The sequence below is a fragment of the Apostichopus japonicus genome, chromosome 12 (assembly GCF_037975245.1).
Source record: "Apostichopus japonicus isolate 1M-3 chromosome 12, ASM3797524v1, whole genome shotgun sequence".
Taxonomy (NCBI): Eukaryota; Metazoa; Echinodermata; class Holothuroidea; order Aspidochirotida; family Stichopodidae; genus Apostichopus; species Apostichopus japonicus.
In genome coordinates, this window is record NC_092572.1 from 18,675,947 (window position 1) to 18,698,075 (window position 22,129).

Below are 22,129 nucleotides of genomic sequence, written 5' to 3' on the forward strand. Positions count from 1 at the left end.
ATATAAGCTTTTACCTTCATCATGGAGAGTCGAAGGGAATCTGCCTCATCATCTGAATAATGGACTCAAGGATAGCAACAAATCATGATTGGATAATGATTTTGAGCAAGTAAATATCTGGCAATTTGAAAGTTTGTATTATTTTTTTACATATTATTTAAGCTGTTTAGCTCACACACAAGCAAATGATCAAGTGACAACAACCGATGCAGTATATTTAAAGGTATTGAAGACTTGCCCTAAACCGCATGCCGCGCTCTGAAAAAGTTAACTTTCCGTTGCTTGCAGGTGAAGTTTTTTTTGTGTCGCTACAAAATGCAGACAGTAATGAAACCCGATACCTTGTTATCTTTTATCTAGACCTGAGATGTCCACGCTGCTATGTGCACTGTGTTGTGGGTATTGACTGTGATGTTTGTATTGACTGTACACTAATGTCTATTTACAGATGGTAGCAAGCTGTATGTGTATTTTCTGGGATCAATGGTGGTGTCTAACACTTCTGTTACACCGCATTCGAATCTAGGTCCGATAACCGGCATGAGACGTTTCTTTGTGCGGGAGTCTCCACACCCTTTAAGGAGAAGTATTTATATCCCATTAATAGAGAAAGAATTATGTTTCAATTGGTAGCATGCAACTTAAAATTTTGCAAACATTAGATACAATCAAACAATAACAAGGTTCATTTACAAGGTAATCTACTGCCCTTTATTTCACATTAGTCTGTCACATCAGAAGGTCACAGCTTTCAATAATTATACAAACAAATTCCCTTGATGGGTGCTTCGTTAGATTCCTGCAATTTTCAAGTTTATCAATGTAATAAGTTCTGAATGTGGCAATGTGGAGAAGCTTTGGGATAATCTGTGGATAAGACTGCCAGACTATCAACAAGATTCCACATCCATGCAACTCCAACTGCTTCCTTCACCTCCTTGCAGATGTACCACATGTCCAAAACAAAGTCAGCATTGGTTAATGTAATTAAAATCTGGCTTCCTCCTGAGCTGGCAAATACACATGAATTGTCAAGTACAGAGGTCAGTGTGAAACCACTGAGAGATCTTCTCAGCTTTCAAGAAAACAAAGACTTGAAGCCAAATTGACAGAGGCCACACTGATACCATTCCACTCTCATAAGATGAAAGCATCACACACACTTCATTTTGCTTCTGCGATGCAGTGCCTGGTAGACTGTGAGGGTCACCCAATGGATGTTTTAACAACTGCCTGGTTTATAGAGCTCTACAACAGATAATTCATCCTAATGTCTAGTCGTCATCCTGTCATGGCCTTGAGCAAGTTGAACCCACTTCAACACAAAGCAGCTATTGAATTCTTGTCTAGGTACTGTCAAATCCACATCACCATCATTGCTGGTTCCAGCTACGCTGACCATGATAAAAGAGTACAATGAGGGTTTTTTACTTCACCCAACAGAGCTTGCATTCCAGTACCATTGGGCAGCTGAAAAGATATTCAGAAATTGTTATATATGAGTGTGTTTGTATGCATGCATATGCATGATTTTCTTGCTTTACAGAACAGCTCCATTTTGATAAGCTATGTAACGTGTAAACCTGCCAATCATATGTTTGAAATAGGACAGGCTGAAACGATTCTTAAATGAAAAGCTTAACGACTTCTTGCATTTTTATACATCACTGTTCAGGTAAGGCCAGTAAGGGCAGTATGAAGAATAAGTAACAATTAATAATTATCATTATGGCCATTTGCTGTCTGCATAAAAACAAACTGAATGATGTCATCAGCCCTATGCTCAGTTGACAACACTGACAAGTAGGCACACTATGTCAGTGTGATCCATGAAACCTCATTAAGGACATGACCGTATAGTATATATGTTAATGGAAAATACATAAGCTACAACATACACCAGTATTCAGTTGTTGCAGGGTTTTTTTTTCTCGACAGACCCATTCAATCTGTTGCACCTACTATAGCCTAGTACTACATTCCTGAGAAATTAACACCACAATATCAGTCTTAGGTTTGCCCACAGACTCCCAACTATTGCTAACTCCTACACTCAAGTATATAGTTTAGTTTAGTAGAAAAAATGACCAGGAGAGACATTCAAGTCCCCATTAAGGACCCTAAGGCTATATGAGAGGAATAAAACCGAGGACATCAAATGTCATACCCAATTACAATGTTTAATGTACTCATCCAAAGTATTCTTAAACCCATACACACTACTTGCAATTCAACCTTCTCAGGCAAACCATTCAATCCATTCACAACCCTTGTATAAGTTGTATTAGACTTAAGAGAAAAAGTTATGCCGAATATTAATCCTACTATGTAACTTCTGGAGTTTAATACAATGACCTCTGGTACAACTACTTTTTGGCAAACATGAAAGATCAGTGAAGCATAAATTGTCATTTTATGTGTAGGCCTACTTTATTTAATTGAAGGATCTATTAATGTTGGCCTGATGCTATAGTTGTGCGTCTGTAATCTAGCCTAGCCAGGACTGTGATGTGTGCTTTTCGTTTGTATGACTAAAGTAGGATTAGTAGTATGAGGCGTAAAATAAAACAAGTGTAATGACAGGTTTTCAGCTAGTTTTCTATGCATTTCAGGTGTGAAGATAAACGTAAATGTCATTAACTAACGCATACTCTAATTCATTACCTGATATCCATTTTGTTCCTCGTATGCCTGTCAAAATCTGACATTCTGAGTCGCTTCGTTTGTTCGCAACGAGCACAGTGTGCAAAGCTGCTATATATTGTGTGTGGTGTTTTTCGTGTTTCGCGCAACTGGTAACGACAACTGGACCTATTTTGATGCCCATGGTTTGCGTGTGACGTCACAAATCGCCAGTTGGCCAAACTCTCTCTATATACGGCTCTGATAATTTGCCTACAGGCTTCGCCCTCCCTTGGCAAATTCCTCGCTACGCGCCTGTTCGAATTTGTGACGAAAACAGCAGATATCACATCATATCAGTGAGCATGAAAATGGCGTTCCAGGATGAAAAGCCTCAAAACTGTCCGACTTGCCTAAAAAAATAACCCAAAATTTCCGCGCGCTTCGCGCGCGTTCAACGTGTTTATGTCAATATCATATAAGCAAGCATCGGTTAATACATCGCATGCCATCATGTACCGTACGGTCCGTTCAAATTGCGCAGTATACCGCGGGATGCTAATGTAAACAACGACATGTCTCATGTAGATGTATAAAAAGCATGGAGGTCCAATTATGTCAAAACTCTCTTTTACATTAGTAATGGCGAATTAGGGGCTGCACCCCCGCCGCGCAGTGGCGGAGCGTCCATACGGTCAGGGGGCGCATGCCCCCCCCCCCCTGACGGACTCAAATGGACTGCTGGCGCGTTTTTCAGCTCTTTACCACTTTTTACTTATTCTAGATTATTGACTTTTTTATTGCGCTCTCATCTACTTATTGACATTTGTCACATTTTGTTCGTGTAATTTGGAGATGACACCTATTTATTCTTCGTTTATCTGCAAATTAGCCAGGCCCGGAAAAGGTCATTTCCGGCGATCTAGGGAGTATCTTTACTCAAAAATTTTCTGTACGCTACGCGCCAACCAGTGGTGGCGCTCCGCTTAGATAGTGTTGAAAGCGCCCCTACAGACCATTCTCGCTCCTCCTGACCAATACCCCTAGCTCCGCCACTTCCGCCGCGCCTCCTACGCCTATGTGTATAGTGTTCGGTTTCGGAAATATCTGCTATTTTATCATTTCCTTCAACCAAGTTTTATAATAGCCGTTATAACAGGTTTTAATATTTCTACACCAATAAATTAACTGTGTCTGAATTTTAGAAAATTTCTGACCAACATTCTGCATCACACTTCCCTCTACTCGTGCAATTTTGACCAGTCTGTTAGGTGTTCAAGGAAGTTTTTCTATATTGGTTGTCCATAGATGAAATTTTGTACAACATTATGGGTATGTTTTCAAGTGAGTTTATTCACGAGAAATGTGAATTTTCAAATTCGGAACAAATATGGGGCTTAAAACCTTGAAACGTGGGGCTGACGGGTATTGTTGGCCGTGACGTAGAATCACCTACAAAAGCAAAGACCCACAGGAGATGCGATCAGGTCGAACATGATGTGTGCCGGGTTGACAATCTTCAAAAAGGTTATGGATGGAAAAAAAAAACTATTAGGAAATACTTGGTTCTCAGGCAAAAAGTGTACATCTGGTTGGTCATTTCAAGCCCGAGAAGTGCCGTTTCCGGTGATCTGGGGGGTATCAAAATAAGAAATTTTCTTGTACGCTGCGCGCCAACCGATGGTGGCGCTCCGCTTAGATAGTAATTCGCGCCCCCCGGGTTTGAAAATCCTGGATACGCGCCTGTTTACCCTAGCCTTTGATCATCCATTCTTTACCCTACCCTGTGATCTTCCATTCTTAACCCTACCCTGTGATCTTCCATTCTTTACCCTACCCTGTGATCATCCATTCTTTTCCCTATCCTCTGGTCTTTTATTCTTTACCCTAGCCTTTGAACTTTCCAATCGTCACGCTATCCTGTTGTCCGCCATTCAAAGCCCAACAGCAATAGGCTGTATCCAAATGTTTTGACAAGTTCGTTCAGAAATAAATTTACAAAAAAGAAAAAAAAAAACATGAAATACCGTATCGTGTTGTTTACCTGTTTCCCCAAAAAACAAAATTACTCTGTTTCTAATATCAAATAAAAGAAAACAATAATAACTGTATAGCTTTTCTTTATAATTGTTAGCTTTAGCAACTCGAAAACAAAATGCGATGCTTGGAGAAATGCCACCATGGGAACCATTATACAAAAGTGTCAGACAGCGAAAAGGAAAAAAGGTTACTTTGTCATTCATAAAGACAAATTGATTTACCGGTTAGTACACACAGACAAAGGGGCAATGGGAACAATTGGAGGGTGCAGGGTAAAAAGGGGGTAAGTCATACTGTATTCTCATGGGGTTACTATGGATTTCCCAACAAACAATTCTTATCTTAAAAAGGTAAACTATCATGGTAAATATATGGTAAAATTGGTAAAAATGGTAAACAAAACTGGTAAAAAAACTGGTAAAAAAAACTGGTAAAAAAATGGTAAAACTATCAGTGGTTAACGCCGGTGCCTTTCAATCATAAGGTCGCCAGTTCGAGTCAGTCCAAGATTAATGTATGTCGTTACAGACTTGTTGTCAATTCATAATCATGGACGTTAATATAAATCTAAGAAACTGACTTCGGTCAGATTGCGGCTTTGATATGTCAATGATGGCCTCTTCGCGAGTTCCTGCTTGCAGGAGGATCAAAATACATATATACATACATACATACAAATGTATACGGTAAAATAGGGTAAATTTATGGTAAAATGGTGGTTCAGCCTGCTGTGTTATAATGTAAACCGTAATTCTGCCATGGTATTACTATAGTAAACATAGGGTAACTTTATGGTGTTTATATACTGTGGTATATTTACCACAAATACACCGTAATATAACCACATTAACGAAAGAGTCACACCTTGGTTAAGACTTCCAAAAGTAGGCCCACATTGGCCGCCTTGATGCCCCTGATTGCGGGAACTCATGGCACGTTTTATCACAAAATGTTAGCGTCATGGACCTAATATTGAGGACGCCATGCAGCATATACTCACCCTAAAAACCTATTAGTGTTATTTATCATCTACAGCCACTCTGGTTACCAATTTAATTTCCTTTCCAATAGTACCCAGAGATCCAACAGGCAGTCCCGGGATCGTTGAAGATCTGATCCTGCTCCTGGATCGCCCTAACCTATTCTACAGAATGATGTGCTCAGGACACTGACCAATTCTTCACATGCTACTAGAAAATTGCAGTAAAATGACGCATTACATACTTGGTCATTAGAGAATAATGCAAAACCGTGTAAAGACCATGTAAAGACCATATAAAGACCATACAAAAACCATTCAGAGACCTTATAAAGAACATACAAAGACCATACAAAGACCATACAAAGACCATACAATCTTTGTTATTTCCCTCTTTAGTCCAAACGGTTCATTCAGAAGTTGACTTAGAACAGCTACGCAAGGGCGGCTAAAATGTTGGCTAATCCTTGGTATTTCTTAAGCTTTGTAACCAGCTTGCTTTCTTTTTAATTCAATCATCTACCCAAAATATCGGACAGACTAACCTAAAAACACTGCGTAATTCTTGAACATAAATTGACTTGAAAAGTACCAAAATAGACACACCATTTTCCACAGCAGTTATCATAGAATACTTTCTCAAAGTAGACATCTCATTCCTTTACACCACTCACTAGGACACATATCGATAACGAATCACGACAACTTTCACATCTGAAATGACCAGCCTGCATCCATTTGTATCTATCCCCATCATTTGCGACTCCTTTGGATACCGCTTTTTGTTCACATTGGCACATACCCATTACCGGAAGCAGTGACACCAATGACAGGGGAGGCACGGGTCCTCCCATTGAACCACAATAACCCATCGTAAGTATCGAGGAACGGAACTGCGGGTGCTATTTATTTATTAGCCCACTTCTGCTACCATGCTTATTTCTCAGACACTACTAATGCATTAAGCGTCACACCCATAGAGTAATGACATGCACAGTACAATAACCTCTACCAGGCTCTCAATGTGTACTTTCCATAGACTTATTCTGTTCTGTTACTGTATAACGTAAGAATCAAAGCATGGTCAGGCCATGAAATAAAACTTAAGTTGTACATAAATCAAGATACAAATTGGGAGAAAGAACTTTATAAACATCACTTGCTCTCTGACCAGAAGATAAACATAACGAATAAACATATGCTTGCTCAATCAAAATGATCAGCTACGCATGCCACTAAAAACTTATTTTGCACATTATTTGCATAGAAATAGGCATATAGTAAAACAAATATATATATTATTTCACTACTACAGCACTTCAAATGTGGGAGGGGGTGATTCTAAATTTCGACATACTGCTTTAGATAGCGCAATCACCTTTACAGTAAGGCCAGAGGCGGACCATCAATTTTGTTTGGAAGGAGGTGGTACGGCCCTTGCGTCGTGGCTGGACCAAACTCCATGTCAAGTAAAATGACTTATGACATCCATAAATTACACGTTTTGTAACGAATTTTACAGTTTCGAGTGAAAATGTTGATTAAATGTCACCTAATGGTTCTGCGTTGTCCAAATGATGTTGAAAGAACTTGTGATGCTCGGGTAATATCAGTTTATAAAAAAAATGCGATACACGTAACAGTCAATCCTTCACCGAATTAGAGCTGACGTCATCACTCATTAAAGGAGCACTCCAGAGAGTTTGCTTATTTAAAGCTGAATATCATTAAAGCTTGAATAGTCATAGAAATATTATTAGTATTCATGTTTCACTGTTTCCTTTTGATAAACTATGACGAACCTATGACAATTTAAACTCTCCTTACAATCATCCTTTGAAAGAGTCGAATCAGCGGGCACCTTTCCAGTCATGATTGCCAATTCTACATTATATGAACGTGTACGGTTCAGATTTTAAATTAATGTTAACACACAAGTGCACACATCTCGGCCATTGCGTGTGTATGCGTGTGTTTGTGTGTGTGGAAAGGTCCAGAAGCAATTCGAAAGGAAGGGAGGAGGTTGCGGGGGGGGGGGGTCAATGTTGTGAGAAATGCAAGAAAATTTCAATCACCACAGAGAGAGAGAAAAAAATACAGTAGAATAAATAGGTTATACAAATTAATATATTTCCCCTAATAAAGTTCCCCTAACACGTATGACACTGTCAATCAATTTCATGTGTGTCAGTATTTCATACCTCTTTAAGTAAAAAGGTTTATGTTAAGACTGGGATATCTCATATCACAATCATGTGTCAATTTAACCTTCAAAGCAGCCAGTGTTCTTCTTACTGGGTTTATATGGTAACTAGCTACTGCAGTCATATTTACAGTAGCTCATAGTGGCATGTGTTACTAGTGAAAGAATCATTAAGCGATGGTACACACACTGCAACATTTCACCGAGCATTCTGGCAGAGTATAGCCAATTACCAGAACAACAACTTGACATCAACAGATCAAAGTTATTATTTTTCTCCTCAAACATATACCATGTAATCTACTTCAATTTCACTAAAAAGGCTGGTTAAGAAAATGAAAGTCCAGTGGTGGAGACCCAATCTATTTCATACATAAAAGTCTGATTAAAAAAATGAATCCAGTGGTGGAGACCAAATCTATTTCATACATAAAGGCTGGTTAGAAACTGAAAGTCCAGCGGTGAAGACCTAATCTATTTCACACATAAAAGGCTGGTTAATAAAATGAAAGTCCAGTAGTGGAGACCTAATCTATTTCATACATAAAAGGCTGGTTAGAAACTGAAAGTCCAGTGGTGTAAACCTAATGTATTCATACATAAAATGCTGGTTGGAAACTGAAAGTCCAGCGGTGTAGACCTGATCTATTTCATGCATAAATGGCTGGTTTGAACTGAAAGCATGCAGTCTATTCTAATCTACCCTAATCTATTCTACAGTAAAAATCGGTGGGATGATGGAAACTCAAAATTAAATAATTTTAGAGGATAGTCGGGATGAAAATATATTCTTTCATGATGATGGAAGAGCGACATATACGAACACATCCACAACACACAAACCATTTTCGAGATTACATCGTTTAAAGCTGAGATGTTTTGTAATAGAAATGAGACTTGAAGCAGCAGGTATTGATTCAAGAGTAAGTGAGATATCATTGATGAACATAGTTAAAAATTTGTGTTTGAATTTCATTTGATAATGTATCTTCAATTTGTTTCCCATCCATATTGGGATCCATTAACATATGATTACACCGTTGTTATTGTGGGTATAGATGGATAATTTCACATCAATTGAAACAAAGTTTTGAATCCTGTCTACTCCAAGTTGAAAACCAATCAAGTGAAACAGAGATAAAACAAAACACTTTGCTGCCAGTGTGCAACTATGACATCACAACTGTTTGCCTCAAGGTCACTTTTGGTACAAATTGTGACAATTTCAACCATAAATATCTCCAAAATGTATTGTAGCAATTGCCTGACAAATTTCACTAGGAAGCTTAGTATCAATTCTTCTTTCATTACACTAAAGTATTCTGTTCTTTACTATTCTTTTAACAAGAGTTTTTCATCTATAATTGGGACATTTAATAGTCTGCTATACAATTGCCTGATACATAAATCAACTACAAGAAAATATATAAGCACATCGTTGGTATCAATAATCAATCGTTTTTCTGCATCTGGAAACAATGAAAAACTGCTGACTCATCCATAAATTGATATTCAATTACATCATATCATCATGAATCATGTCATTTCATCTAAGCAATGTCAATCTCAATGTCAATGTCAATAAATGTAACTTTAACATACTTTTTATCATGGATCAATAAATTAACCAATAAAGCCTTTCCATCTTCTGTATTTCATATTTCACTCGAGCAAAGCAATATGAACCCATTAAGATGTTGTGTTGTCAGCAAATTGATGCAACATGTGACAGAGTATAATGTGTCATCATGAATAATTAGTGAACCATCATAAACAATTACTGTAGGCATGCAAACTGGCTGTATAAATAAAATGAAGCAACCTAGTTCATTTATCAGCCAGTCATTAACAATGTCATCAGTGTAAACTGTTGTATCATTAACGCACTAATCCTGCATGTCAACGTACATTAACAACCTCAGTAATCAACACACAGTCATTGAGACATACACTACCTAAACAACAATGGGGAACAGAAACGCCCATTTATTCTTTCAAATCGAAAGACATTTTATATAAAGTATCGACTGATATATTTGGAAGTTATACGATTACAGAAAATTGGCCGGAAAAAAATGAGCAGACCATGTAATTTTTTTTTATTACGAAGCTTAAAATACAGAGTTCATTTAAAAACAAACATAATTCTTGATTTATTGCGATAAGAATAAATGATCCAGCTCTAGAAACTCCCATCCACCACGAATACCACCACCTGTCAATTGCAATCAAAAAACACATCACTGCTTCATGGATGATTCGGTTCTCAGGGAGAAGTCGACCAAGTGAGTTGACTGGTCAAAAAGTTGATGGCTTGAGGTATCTGAAACAAAAAGTGGAATAATCGTTCATATTTAATATTCTTTTTCTTTTCAAACATCGCCCCTATAACATATTCTCGTTGCACACATATAAGCACACTAAACCAGCAATGCAAAAATGCTTGGACGTTTTCATGATGAAACTAGCTACATCTTTCATTTTGTTCCCTTTTTAAAAATTGATTGATATTAACCCAAGTAGGTTTCTGTACCGATTGAGTCTACACCCACACACACACACACACACTCACGCAACCCCACAGTAGATATCAATAGTGTTCTGTATGGGGGGGGGGGATACCTGGAATTACTAGCTGGCTCCAATAGAGTAAGTAAGTTTGGGGACTAAAATTCTATGTATAGATAAAATCCATCTCCGACCTGCTTCCAGAACTACATTCTGCACTTATTTAACGAAACAACTTTACAGGAGAATCTATAGTGTTTCCATGTCTACAAACTCTTTAATATTACACTACTTTAGGAGTGATATTAAAGGTGTGTTGGCTAAAGGTATACACTTTGATTACTTCATTGCAATGACTATTTTTTGACACACTTAATTCGACCTGTTAAAACTGACTTTCTGAAAAAGGGCTCCAGTGAGTCTGAACTTTACTATTCTATGTACATCTTCATATCGCACTATTTAAGTTTGCGTTAAATTAAAGGGATAGTATAATGTAGCTCATTTATGGTCATGCGGGTGAATTCCAGATGCATTCCACTCTATTGGTACCTCTATTGGAGGAGCTACTACTGAGGGAATTGCCCGGGGTTCTCTTCCAAAGTTTGTCCCAATACATGTAGATGCACATGTTGTTAGCACGTTGCAAATGGTATATATATAGAAATTGTAGAAATTCAAAGAAAAGGACAATTTATTCCACACTGTTTCAAAGTCTTGTGTGTGTTACAGTTGACCAAACCTTGCTATATGCAGGGAAGTGATATTTACTCTCAACAAGACTTACTTACAATTAATCTATTGATTGAGGTCATAACAATGCAAACACTTTCAGTTCATACAAACAAGACTTACAATTAGTATATTGATTGAGGTCATACCAATACAAACTCTTTTAGTTCATACAAACAAAATTGAAAATAGCAATAAAACTCAAACCTTACCACTTTTTTTCCGTTCCCAAGGAAAGTTTTCGCGATTGTCCTCCAGTTAAACTGTAAAGAAATCATATCAGGAAAGTAGATATTAGGTGATCCTGTATTCACGAGAGAATGTTGAAGGGAGGTAGAGGTAGGAGGTCTGGGATCTAGGTGGAGAGAGGGAGAACTATTTGGTCAGAGAAAAAGGAAGGAAAGAGTTAAGAATAGACGAACAACCAGGTGCAAGGGCTGACAAGGGTGGGAGGATTGATAAGAAGGACCAACTGCGGGGAATGAGGAGTCACTCTCTTCCAACCCGATGTCGCTGTGACCACTCTCTTCCCAGTTGACCTAACCCAATTATCCTATGTCACAGCTACATCTCTCTCATCCCCCACACTCCACTCTGTTACTGTTACCAATCTCTTCCCACCTGACCCAACCCAAGATGACTATGTCACTGCTACATCGCGCCAATCCCCACACTCCATTCTGTTGCTGTTATCAATCTCTTCCAGGCTGACCCAAGTTCACCCAACCCCATGAATGAGCTACACCATCGCCCTCCTGCTCACCCCATTAGAGACGCTGTTAACCCTCTCTGCTGTCCTGCCTACTCATCCTAATGAATGTGCTACACTATTACCCCTCCAGCTCACAACCAGTAGAGACACTTTTATCATGTAGTTGTCGATCAGAAACTTCCCACGATACAACTGACTATTAGAGTGAATAATTTTACTTACCAGTGATTCTAAAAGCAAAGCCGCTACCACTCATCCCATCCATATTTGTGTTGAAGGTTACCCAGCAGCTGCTGCTAGGAATTTGGAAGAATCTCCTAGCTTGTGGAAGGTTATTCGCACCACTAACACCATTAAAGGTGTCAATGGTACCAAAGCCTACAACAGAACCAGCTCCAAACTGAACTTCGTCTCCTTGACGGATGTCAATGAAGAACACCTCTAGGTTTAAAGCTGTGCTGTTACCCTGGATGATATATCCCACGTTAGGGCCTTCTACGTTAAGAGTTCCAAAGTCAGGAGATAGCAACACACCACTTGGTAAGGAAGACACCAGTATCAGTTCTAAATTAGTAGAAAACAGGGGGAAAAATCAAGAGGAGACACCACAAGGGTGACGTTAAATCCTCTACACCCGGTAACTGTCTGAAGAACCTCTCCAAACCGATAAGGAAAATATCATTCCATTTGGGAGATGAAATAATAGATTTTTCATTTTTCTTTTCCAAAACACAAGGCTGAAGACTTGATCTAGTCCAAATAATTATGAAATCATTCAGCCCATCATGTGTCCTTCAGCTTTCAATGTTTGTCATTTTTTATTTATCACAATTTTCTGCCATAGAGATGGATTTGCAAATGTTTTGAATTTAACATACAGACGCCCTTTAACATTATCTAATCATGACGTTGGTGTCAATGTCAACACTCACCTTGCAAATATTTAAAACAAAATATAGAGAAAGGTGTCTAATCCTATAGTGGCACTGTCACATCATAAATGTAAAAATAAATCAGGAGGAGACACCACAAGGGTGACGTTAAATCATCTACACCCGGTAACTGTCTGAAGAACCTTTCCAAACCGCTAAGGAAAATATCATTCCATTTGGGAGATGAAATAATAGATTTTTCATTTTTTATTCCAAAACACAAGGCTGAAGATCAAGTACAAATAATTATGAAATCATCCAACCCATTATGTGCTTTACCTTTTAATGTTTGTCAATCTTTATTAATCACAATGTTCTGCCATAGAGATGGGTTTGCAAATGTTTTGAATTTAACATACAGACGCCCTTTAACATGATCTAATCATGGTGTCACTGTCAACACTGTTAACACTCACCTTGAAAATATTTAAAAGAAACCAAAGAGAAAGGTTTCTAATCCTATAGTGGCACTGTGACATCATAAATTTACAAAATGACAGCTCCCAATGCGAACGAATGTTTAGCTTTATGTTTGACGGGAGGGCTGGGGGTGGTTCTTGTTCACATGAATCCTCTGTCATATAAGCTAAAGATGATGGGTGGGCCGTTGTGCCTCCGTTAAAGACAATATCATATACAGGTGCAACATTAAAGCAATCACATTAAATCATTCTCTAGGCATAGTTTATAAAGTGACACATTACCATAGCAACAGAAACAAAAGGTAACTATCCTACCCTCTTGGGCCAACTTTACAAGCACATGTTCAACCAGGTTACAGAAACAATAACTAGCAAGCAGATTGAATCATGCTTTCTCTGTCACCGGTCACACAGTCAGAAATCAAATTCAAGAAGATGTGTCGTTTTATTCTCACCCTGCGCGCAGCGTTCACCAGAAAAACCTCCTGCACAACTGCAAACTGCTCCATTAACACCATCATTACAGACTCCGCCATTCTGACAAAAGTCGGGGTTTACTAAGCAAAAACCTGTCTCCACTGTCAAGAAATTAAATGATGAAAAACTTTGAAAAACATCTGCTCAAATTGATTAAAAGTAGTAGTAAAAATCATTTAGCTTTATTCCCAGTATTGTTTTGCCAAATTTCAAATAAACATTCCTATGTATCAGTTTCACACGTCAATACCATGCAAGTCAAACAAAGACACAGTCTTGGATACTTCACAATCAGAAGAAGTTCAAAATCATGGTAACTGACTAAAGAATAACGTACAATTGGGACAAACTTTCTCATAAAGACAAGTTTTTTATTACATTTTTAGTCTACATAACATCAAAACATATCATTAAGTTAATTCAATGTTGATTTCAACAAAAAATCATCCATCGGCCTTTTTTGTTTTGCTTTTTTGGTCCTGAAAAATATTCATATTTAATAAATTTAATGAAATACATAGCGACCACAATCGCCTCTTGAAAATCCATGCCCAAAACTGAAAATCATTAACTTGATGCTAATTTATCAAAAGAAGAATCTTTGCTTCATTCTCACAACGATATTGACTGTTAAATATGAAGATTGGGTGATTTGTGTTCATAATATCACGATAAGTTTGACTTGGGCGTGAGGGTGGAAGGAGATACAAATCATGATTAGGCCTATCCATTAGGCCTAACATATGGAAGTAGATTCTTTTGTAAGAAATGTTGTGTAGGGTACAGAGGCAGAAGGATTGTATTAACCTTGAATAACAGTCACATCAAAACTACAGACTGCTCTGTTCCCTGATGGATCCATGAAGATATAAGAAACGGTGGTGGTGGTCCCAGTAGCAAAAACTTGCCCAGGGAAGTGAGACCTTGAATCAAGCAAAGTGATTCCAGAATTGTCTACAGCACGTGGATCAACCCAAGTAACTGAAGCTGAATTTGAAGATGTTGTCTCTGTGATATCACCAGGGCAACCAGAAATTACAGGAGGTTCGTTATCCACTGGAGTACCTGTCCCTTTGTAGAGAAGAAAAGTTCACTAAACTACTGTCACATACAATCCATTGACGATTCGTAACTTTGGGCGGCAGGGTGAGAATGATTGGAATGGAGAGATGACATCATCCCTTGCCAAGAAAACATCTGACAAACATGCCTGCTATCATAGGTAAAACACAAGATGGAAACACACATGAACAAACAGGAAAATCGCTTTGTTTTACGGCCCAGTTTCACAGGTGACATCACATGTGTTTCACACATTTTGACATGCAACCAAGTGTAGAAAACCTGTGGATTTGACACGTGGGACACGTGGGAGTGAAAACACATGTTTCTACCTGTGACAAACGATACATACATACGATACATAGACAACTTGGTAAAATTCTGAGTCACAGAAAACCTTGCCGTATGCCTAACAATTACATACTTATACATGTAATCCCAACAATATCAGTGTATACAATAACCTGGACCGACTAGGTCAATGGGGTAAAAAAACAACCTTGAATAACAGTCACATCAAAACTACAGACTGCTGTGTTCCCGCCACTCTGTTACTGTTACCAATCTCTTCCTAGCTGACCCAACCCAAGCATACTATGTCACCGCTTCATCTCTTCTCTCCCTCACACGCCACTCTGTTGCTGTTACCACTCTCTTCCAGGCTGATCCATCCCAAGAATACTATGTCACTGCTACATCTCTCCTCCCCCCCCCCCCCCCACCACACTCCACTCTGTGACTGTTAGCAATCTTTTCCCAGCTGGCACAACCCAAGAATACTATGTCACCACTACATCTATTCTCTCCCTCACACTCCACTGTGTTGCTGTTACCACTCTCCTCCCAGCTGATCCATCCTAAGAAAACGATGTCACAGCCATATCAATCCCCTCCCTACCCCCCCCCCACTCCACTCTGTTGCTGTTACCAATCTCTTCCCAGCTGGTCCATCCCAAGAATACGATGTCACTGCTACATCTCTCCCCTCCCCCAATCATACTCCACTATGTGACTCTTTCCAATCTATTCCCAGCTGGCACAACCCAAGAATACTATGTCACTGCAACATTTCTCCCCTCCCCCTCCCCACACTCCACTCTGTTAATGTTACCACTCTCTTCCCAGCTGACCCATCCCAAGAATACTATGTCATTGCTACATCTCTTCTCTCCCTCACACTCCACTCTGTTGCTGTTACTACTCTCTACCTATCTGACCCAACCCCATGAATGTGCTACACCATCGCCCCTCCTGCTCACCCCATTAGAGACGCTGTTAACCCTCTGCTGTCCTGCCTTCTAATCCTAATGAATGTGCTACACTATTACCCTTCCAGCTCACAACCAATAGAGACACTTTTACCATGCAGTTGTCGCTCAGAAGCTTCCCACGATACAACTGACTATTAAAGTGAATAATTTTACTTACCAGTGATTCTGAAAGCAAAGCCTATACCACTCATCCCATCCATATTTGTGTTGAAGGTTACCCAGCAGCTGCTGCTAGGAATTTGGAAGAGTCTCCTAGCTTGTGGAAGGTTATTCGCACCACTAACACCATTAAAGGTGTCAATGGTACCAACGCCTACAACAGAACCAGCACCAAATTGAACTTCGTCTCCTTGACGGATGTCTATAGAGAACACCTCTAGGTTTAAAGCTGTGCTGTTACCCTGGATGATATATCCCACGTTAGGGCCTTCTACGTTAAGAGTTCCAAAGTTAGGAGATAGCAACACACCACTTGGTAAGGAAGACACCAGTATCAGTTCTGAATTAGTAGAAAACAGGGAAAAAATCAGAAGGAGACACCACAAGTGTAACGTTAAATCCTCTACACCCGGTAACTGTCTGAAGAACCTCTCCAAACCGCTAAGGAAAATATCATTCCATTTGGGAGATGAAATAATAGATTTTTCATTTTGTATTCCAACACACAAGGCTGAAGACTTGATCTAGTACAAATAATTATGAAATCCTCCAGCCCATCATGTGTCTTTCAGCTTTTATTGTTTGTCATTTTTTATTAATCACAATTTTCTTCCATAGAGATGGATTTGCAAATGTTTTGAATTTAACATAATGCCGCCCTTTAACATTATCTAATCATGACGTTGGTGTCAATGTCAACACTCACCTTGAAAATATTTGAAAAAAAAACCAAAGAGAAAGGTTTCTAATCCTATAGTGGCACGCCGACATCAAAAATTTACAAAATGAAAGCTCCAAAACACAATCACTTTGGATGTTTAGCTTTATGTTTGACGGGAGGGCTGGGAGAGATTCTTGTTCACATGAATCCTCTGTCATATAAGCTAAAGATGATGGGTGGGCCTTGTGCCTCCGTTAAAGACAATATCATATACAGGTGCAACATTAAAACAGCCACATTAAATCATTTTCTAGACATATTTTATAAAGTGACACATTACCATAGCAACAGAAACACCAGGTAACTATCCTACCCTCTTGGGCCAACTTTACAAGCTCGTATTCAACCAGGTTACAGAAACAATAACTAGCAAGCAGATTTAAGCATACTCTTTCCATGACCGGTCACACAGTTAGAAATCAAGGTCAAGAAGATGTGGCGTTTTATTCTCACCCTGCGCGCAGCGTTCACCAGCAAAACCTCCTGCACAACTGCAAACTGCTCCATTAACACCATCATTACAGACTCCGCCATTCTGACAAAAGTCGGGGTTTACTAAGCAAAAACCTGTCTCCACTGTCAAGAAATTAAATGATGAAAAACTTTGAAAAACATCTGCTCAAATTGATTAAAAGTAGTAGTAAATATCATTCAGCTTTATTCCCAGTATTGTTTTGCCAAATTTCAAATAAACATTCCTATGTATCAGTTTCACACGTCAATACCATGCAAGTCAAACAAAGACACAGTCTTGGATACTTCACAATCAGAAGAAGTTCAAAATCATGGTGGCTAACTAAAGAATAACGTACAATTTGGACAAACTTTCTCATAAAGATAAGTTTTTATTACCTTAGTCTACTTAACATTAAAACATTTGTTTAAGTTAATTCAATGTTGATTTCAAAAAATACATGCATGGGCCTTTTTTGTTTTGCTTTTTTGGTTCCGGAAAAATATTCGTATTTAATCAATTTAATGAAATACATAGCGACCACAATCGCCTCTGGAAAATCCATGCCCAAAACTGAAAATCATTAACTTGATGCTAATTTATCAAAGAAGAATCTTTGCTTCATTCTCATAACGATATTGACTGTTAAATATGAAGATTGGGTGATTTGTGTTCATAATATCACGTTAAGTTTGACTTGGGCGTGAGGGTGGAAGGAGATACAAATCATGATTAGGCCTATCCATTAGGCCTAACGCTATGGTAGTAGATTTTTTTTTGTAAGAACTGTTGTGTAGGGTACAGAGGCAGGAGGATTGTATTAACCTTGAATAACAGTCACATCAAATCTACAGACTGCTCTGTTCCCTGATGGATCCATGAAGATATAAGAAACGGTGGTGGTGGTCCCAGCAGCGAAAACTTGCCCAGGGAAGTGAGACCTTGAATCAAGCGCAGTTACTCCAGAATTGTCATTAGCACGTGGATCAACCCAAGTAACTGAAGCTGAATTTGAAGATGTTGTCTCTGTGATATCACCAGGGCAACCAGAAATTACAGGAGGTTCGTTATCCACTGGAGTACCTGTCCCTTTTGTAGAGAAGAAAAGTTCACGAAACTACTGTCACATACAATCCATTGACGATTCGTAAGTTTGGGCGGCAGGGTGAGAATGTTTGAGATGTAGAGATGACATCATCCCTTGCCAAGAAAACATCTGACAAACAATGCCTGCCATCATATGTAAAACACAAGATGGAAACACACATGAACACACATGGAAATCCCTGTAATTTTTGGAACCAGTTTCACATGTTAAATTACATGTGTTTCACACATTTTGACATGCAAACAAGTGTAGAAAACCTGTGGTTTTGACACGTGGGACACGTGGGAGTGAAAACACATGTTTCTACCTCTGGCAAACGAAACATACATACATACTTACGATACATAGGCAACTTGGAAAATTCTGAGTCACAGAAAATCCTGCTGTATGCTTAACAATCATATATTTATACATGTAAACCTAACAACATCAGTGTATACAATAACCTGGACCGACTAGGTCAATGGGGTAACAAACAAATAAACGTACCAACCATGGAGGGTCATGTGACATGCTCCCTTGAAGCACTCAACTCTTATAGTAGTCCTTGAATGCATATTCTACTGTCACTAATATCACGATCTCATAGCTACCACATTCCTAGTGAAGCTACGCAAACAATGTTATCTAGCTGAGTGGTACATTTTTCCACTGTATACTGCAATTTTTAATTAAAGAATTGCTATTTCAAGTATTTTCTTTCGAAGATTCGAACTGCAGGCTCTCGAACACACGCAGCTTGTCAGGACTGTACACAAAAGTACATAGACACGAGAAGCAGACGACAGGATTTGTTGCTCCTTAGCAACACAAAGATCCTGCCTTTGCACATATGACTGACGCAAGGAAACTATACGACTCTGACAGTAGTGCATGTGCCACCATTCAGACAAGGAGTAGAGTCACACGGTGCTACGGGTGCTGCAGCTTGAGAGGGGGTGAAAATGGCTTAAATTTATAGCAGACCTTACACGACTGTTCAACCAGGCTGTACTTGATTTGAAAGGGGAACAACAAAGAAACACTTGTCTTACCAAAAACCAACACTTACATATTTCCTCCCACCTATTTGATCTAATTGTTGTTATTGTACAACTGGATTGTATATGTAATTAGTTAGTGTCTTTCTTATATACCACACCATGCTATACAAATAAGCATAAACTTTTGCAGTTATGTAAGAACATAAATTAACACCTCCAGAAAGTCCTATTTTCAAAGTGAAAAAAGTCACCTAGATTGCAGTGCCTTCGTAGCAAGCATGCCAATGTGATAGAGCTTATGGAAAGTGGTTGTAGTTGGGGGGGGGGGGAGGAGGTGGAAAGCTTTAATTTCATGAACTGATATGCCTTAGTATCTGTCACAGCAAGAAAAATGTCAAAGAGTTTGTATACAACATTGACAGTGGTAGAGACTTTGTGTGAATGCTGTTGCAGTGGAAAATAGTTATGTACTTCTATATGGACAATATGATGAGGTCAGTTAGTCTAAAATTACTAACATGGCAAGTCTCAACTACAGATCCAGAGGAGGGGAGTGGGTGTAACTTTTACCTCTTTTTATCCCTCACTAAAAAATTCCAAAGAATTTACAAGAATAAGCGTGCGTTTTTGAGACTGAATGTATAGTCTAAATATGTCTCAGAATGCACTATACAACATCTCAAATATATCTCCTTTTTTTTTGGGGGGGGGGGGGGGTGAGGACCCCACATACCCTCCTCAGTGGGGTCAGCTTCAACAATCCTGGTGCCACATCGCTACGTATATAAAATATTAGATTTGCCCCTGTGTCCTCATGATCACCATCTTTCAATACACTTTACCGCATCACGGCATATCATGCAGGGACAAAGGGTTGAAAATTGTTTTTGTTTTTTTATAATTCCCAAATTCGCAAAAAGGTTTGATAGGAATATCACTTCCTATAAATATCGTTGAAAAGATCATACTTTGTTTTAACTTTTAAAGCAATGGAAAGAACTGAAAGCTCAGGGAAGGTTACTCTTCTTAGTGAACGTCACTCACTCACCAGCCAGTACGGTTAAGATGAATGTGCATGTAACTACATTGCCTGCTGCATCTCGGTATTGGTATATGATGGTATAAACGCCAATCTGATAAATGCCGGGCCGTCCGGTGTTGCGGACTAATGCAACGGTACCGCTGTCATCGAAGACGATAATATCTGGCCAGGTGACATCCGCGTAAGTCTCTCCGGGGTTTGCTGTTACTGTGATGTCCGAAGGGCAGTTATCAATGGTTGGAGGACTGACGTCCACTGTGAGGTAATTGTAAAACACATAAGTATGACAGACAATTCAATGACAGGTTGGTACTTACTTCCACACAGCTTGATGCTGTTCTTGTCCCCTTAAGGGGCTGCTGCAAAAGGATAGATATTTCAGCATCACTGCAGCCAGGCTCCAGCATAGCTGCATGCGTAGGACGTAACAACACCCCACAACACCCCATAACACAACAATGGCATAAGCTATGAGAGAGTCATAGATACACCAAGTTATGTACTAATTAGGCACTTCAGTGGCAGACATACTTCTACACGGTAACAAAATGACAGATACTTAAGTTTCCTTGCCCACTCAAAGGTTTAATGCCAATAATATTTACATCAACACCACACAATCGGTACAGAACTGGCTATTAGCTCAGCTTGTTGTTTGTACTTTTGCAATGGTTACTCCAATATATACAAGAACGCTGTTCAACCCCCCTCCCACCCCACCCGCACATACACACCCCAGGGTATGCATATATATATAATAATTTGCATGAATTTAATGAATTGGCATACAGATGATGAAAAGCATCAAGGAAGATAGTCCTCCAGAAAGATTTACGTCCAACGGACGTGAGGCATTGTACCTACCTATACCAATTTCGCAAGTATCACCACTGAAGCCGTTGGCACACTGGCAAACAAAGTACTTTGTGAAGCTTGTACACTGTCCTCCATTTCTGCAGGGCATTGATAGACAGGGATTTGTCACTGTAATAATACAAGGAAATGATATTGAACAGGTCTCCAACAAATGACATAAACCAAACTCGATCACCTTTTGCAAAGTGGTCATAATGTTATCATATATTATTATTCTTCGTCTTTTCAATTCACTGCAGTAAACACACAAAAGCAGAAAAGAAAATTATTCACATTCTTCGAGGCTTACTATATATATATATATATATATATATATATATATATATATATATATATATATATATTAAATAGTATATATATATATATATTTGTGTACATTGTTTGCGAGGAACTAAATAACTGAAATATAAAGAAAGGCTTTCCTACCACTAAATTCACATCTGTTGCCATAGAATCCTTCTAGACAACTGCAATACGTTCCCATCGCTTGACTAAAGCTACAGTAAGTGTTCCAACAGGTACCCTGATTCCTACAAATAACTGAGGATTGGCTACACTGATCCAAAACATCATTCTCAACTGTTGAGGAAAAAAAATAATGTTGAAATTCATGAAAAGAAGAATGCACCATTATGTCTATATAAAGTGTGGGATTTCCTCTTTATATTAACCTTGCCCTTTGGTTCTTGTGTCACTACGCGTCCATCTTGCAACAACTTACCTTATCCTATTGTTCATACTGCTCGCTTACTTATTTGTTTTGCTTAAAATTTCCGACTAAATGCGGGACTAATTCAAATCCTGAATTCTCAAGTTATGTTCGGGT

General features: G+C 38.8%; 1 protein-coding gene and 1 long non-coding RNA gene across 6 annotated transcripts in view; both read right to left on the bottom strand.

Moving 5' to 3' along the window:
• Positions 1-684: 684 nt before the first annotated feature.
• On the bottom strand, positions 685-2,884 carry LOC139977851 (uncharacterized). Its single transcript, XR_011796721.1, has 2 exons — positions 2,665-2,884; positions 685-1,470 (listed from the first exon to the last, which is right to left on the bottom strand). It is a non-coding gene; the product is annotated as an uncharacterized lncRNA (long non-coding RNA).
• Positions 2,885-7,750: 4,866 nt separating this feature from the next.
• The window catches only part of LOC139977147 (uncharacterized), a 43,293-nt gene continuing 28,914 nt past the window's right edge, over positions 7,751-22,129 (bottom strand). For 3 of the 5 annotated variants that reach the window (XM_071986296.1, XM_071986297.1, XM_071986294.1), the window contains 11 exons: positions 21,730-21,882; positions 21,292-21,411; positions 20,434-20,682; positions 18,120-18,383; positions 17,294-17,416; positions 16,118-16,459; positions 14,435-14,698; positions 13,606-13,728; positions 12,019-12,360; positions 11,297-11,347; positions 7,751-10,167 (listed from right to left, as the gene is read on the bottom strand). In XM_071986296.1, coding sequence (XP_071842397.1) covers positions 11,343-11,347; positions 12,019-12,360; positions 13,606-13,728; positions 14,435-14,698; positions 16,118-16,459; positions 17,294-17,416; positions 18,120-18,383; positions 20,434-20,682; positions 21,292-21,411; positions 21,730-21,882 — 1,985 coding nt within the window. In that variant the 3' untranslated portion in view covers positions 7,751-10,167; positions 11,297-11,342. The remainder of the gene's footprint in view (positions 10,168-11,296; positions 11,348-12,018; positions 12,361-13,605; positions 13,729-14,434; positions 14,699-16,117; positions 16,460-17,293; positions 17,417-18,119; positions 18,384-20,433; positions 20,683-21,291; positions 21,412-21,729; positions 21,883-22,129) is intronic. The other 2 variants (XM_071986295.1, XM_071986298.1) reach the window with 2 other exon arrangements.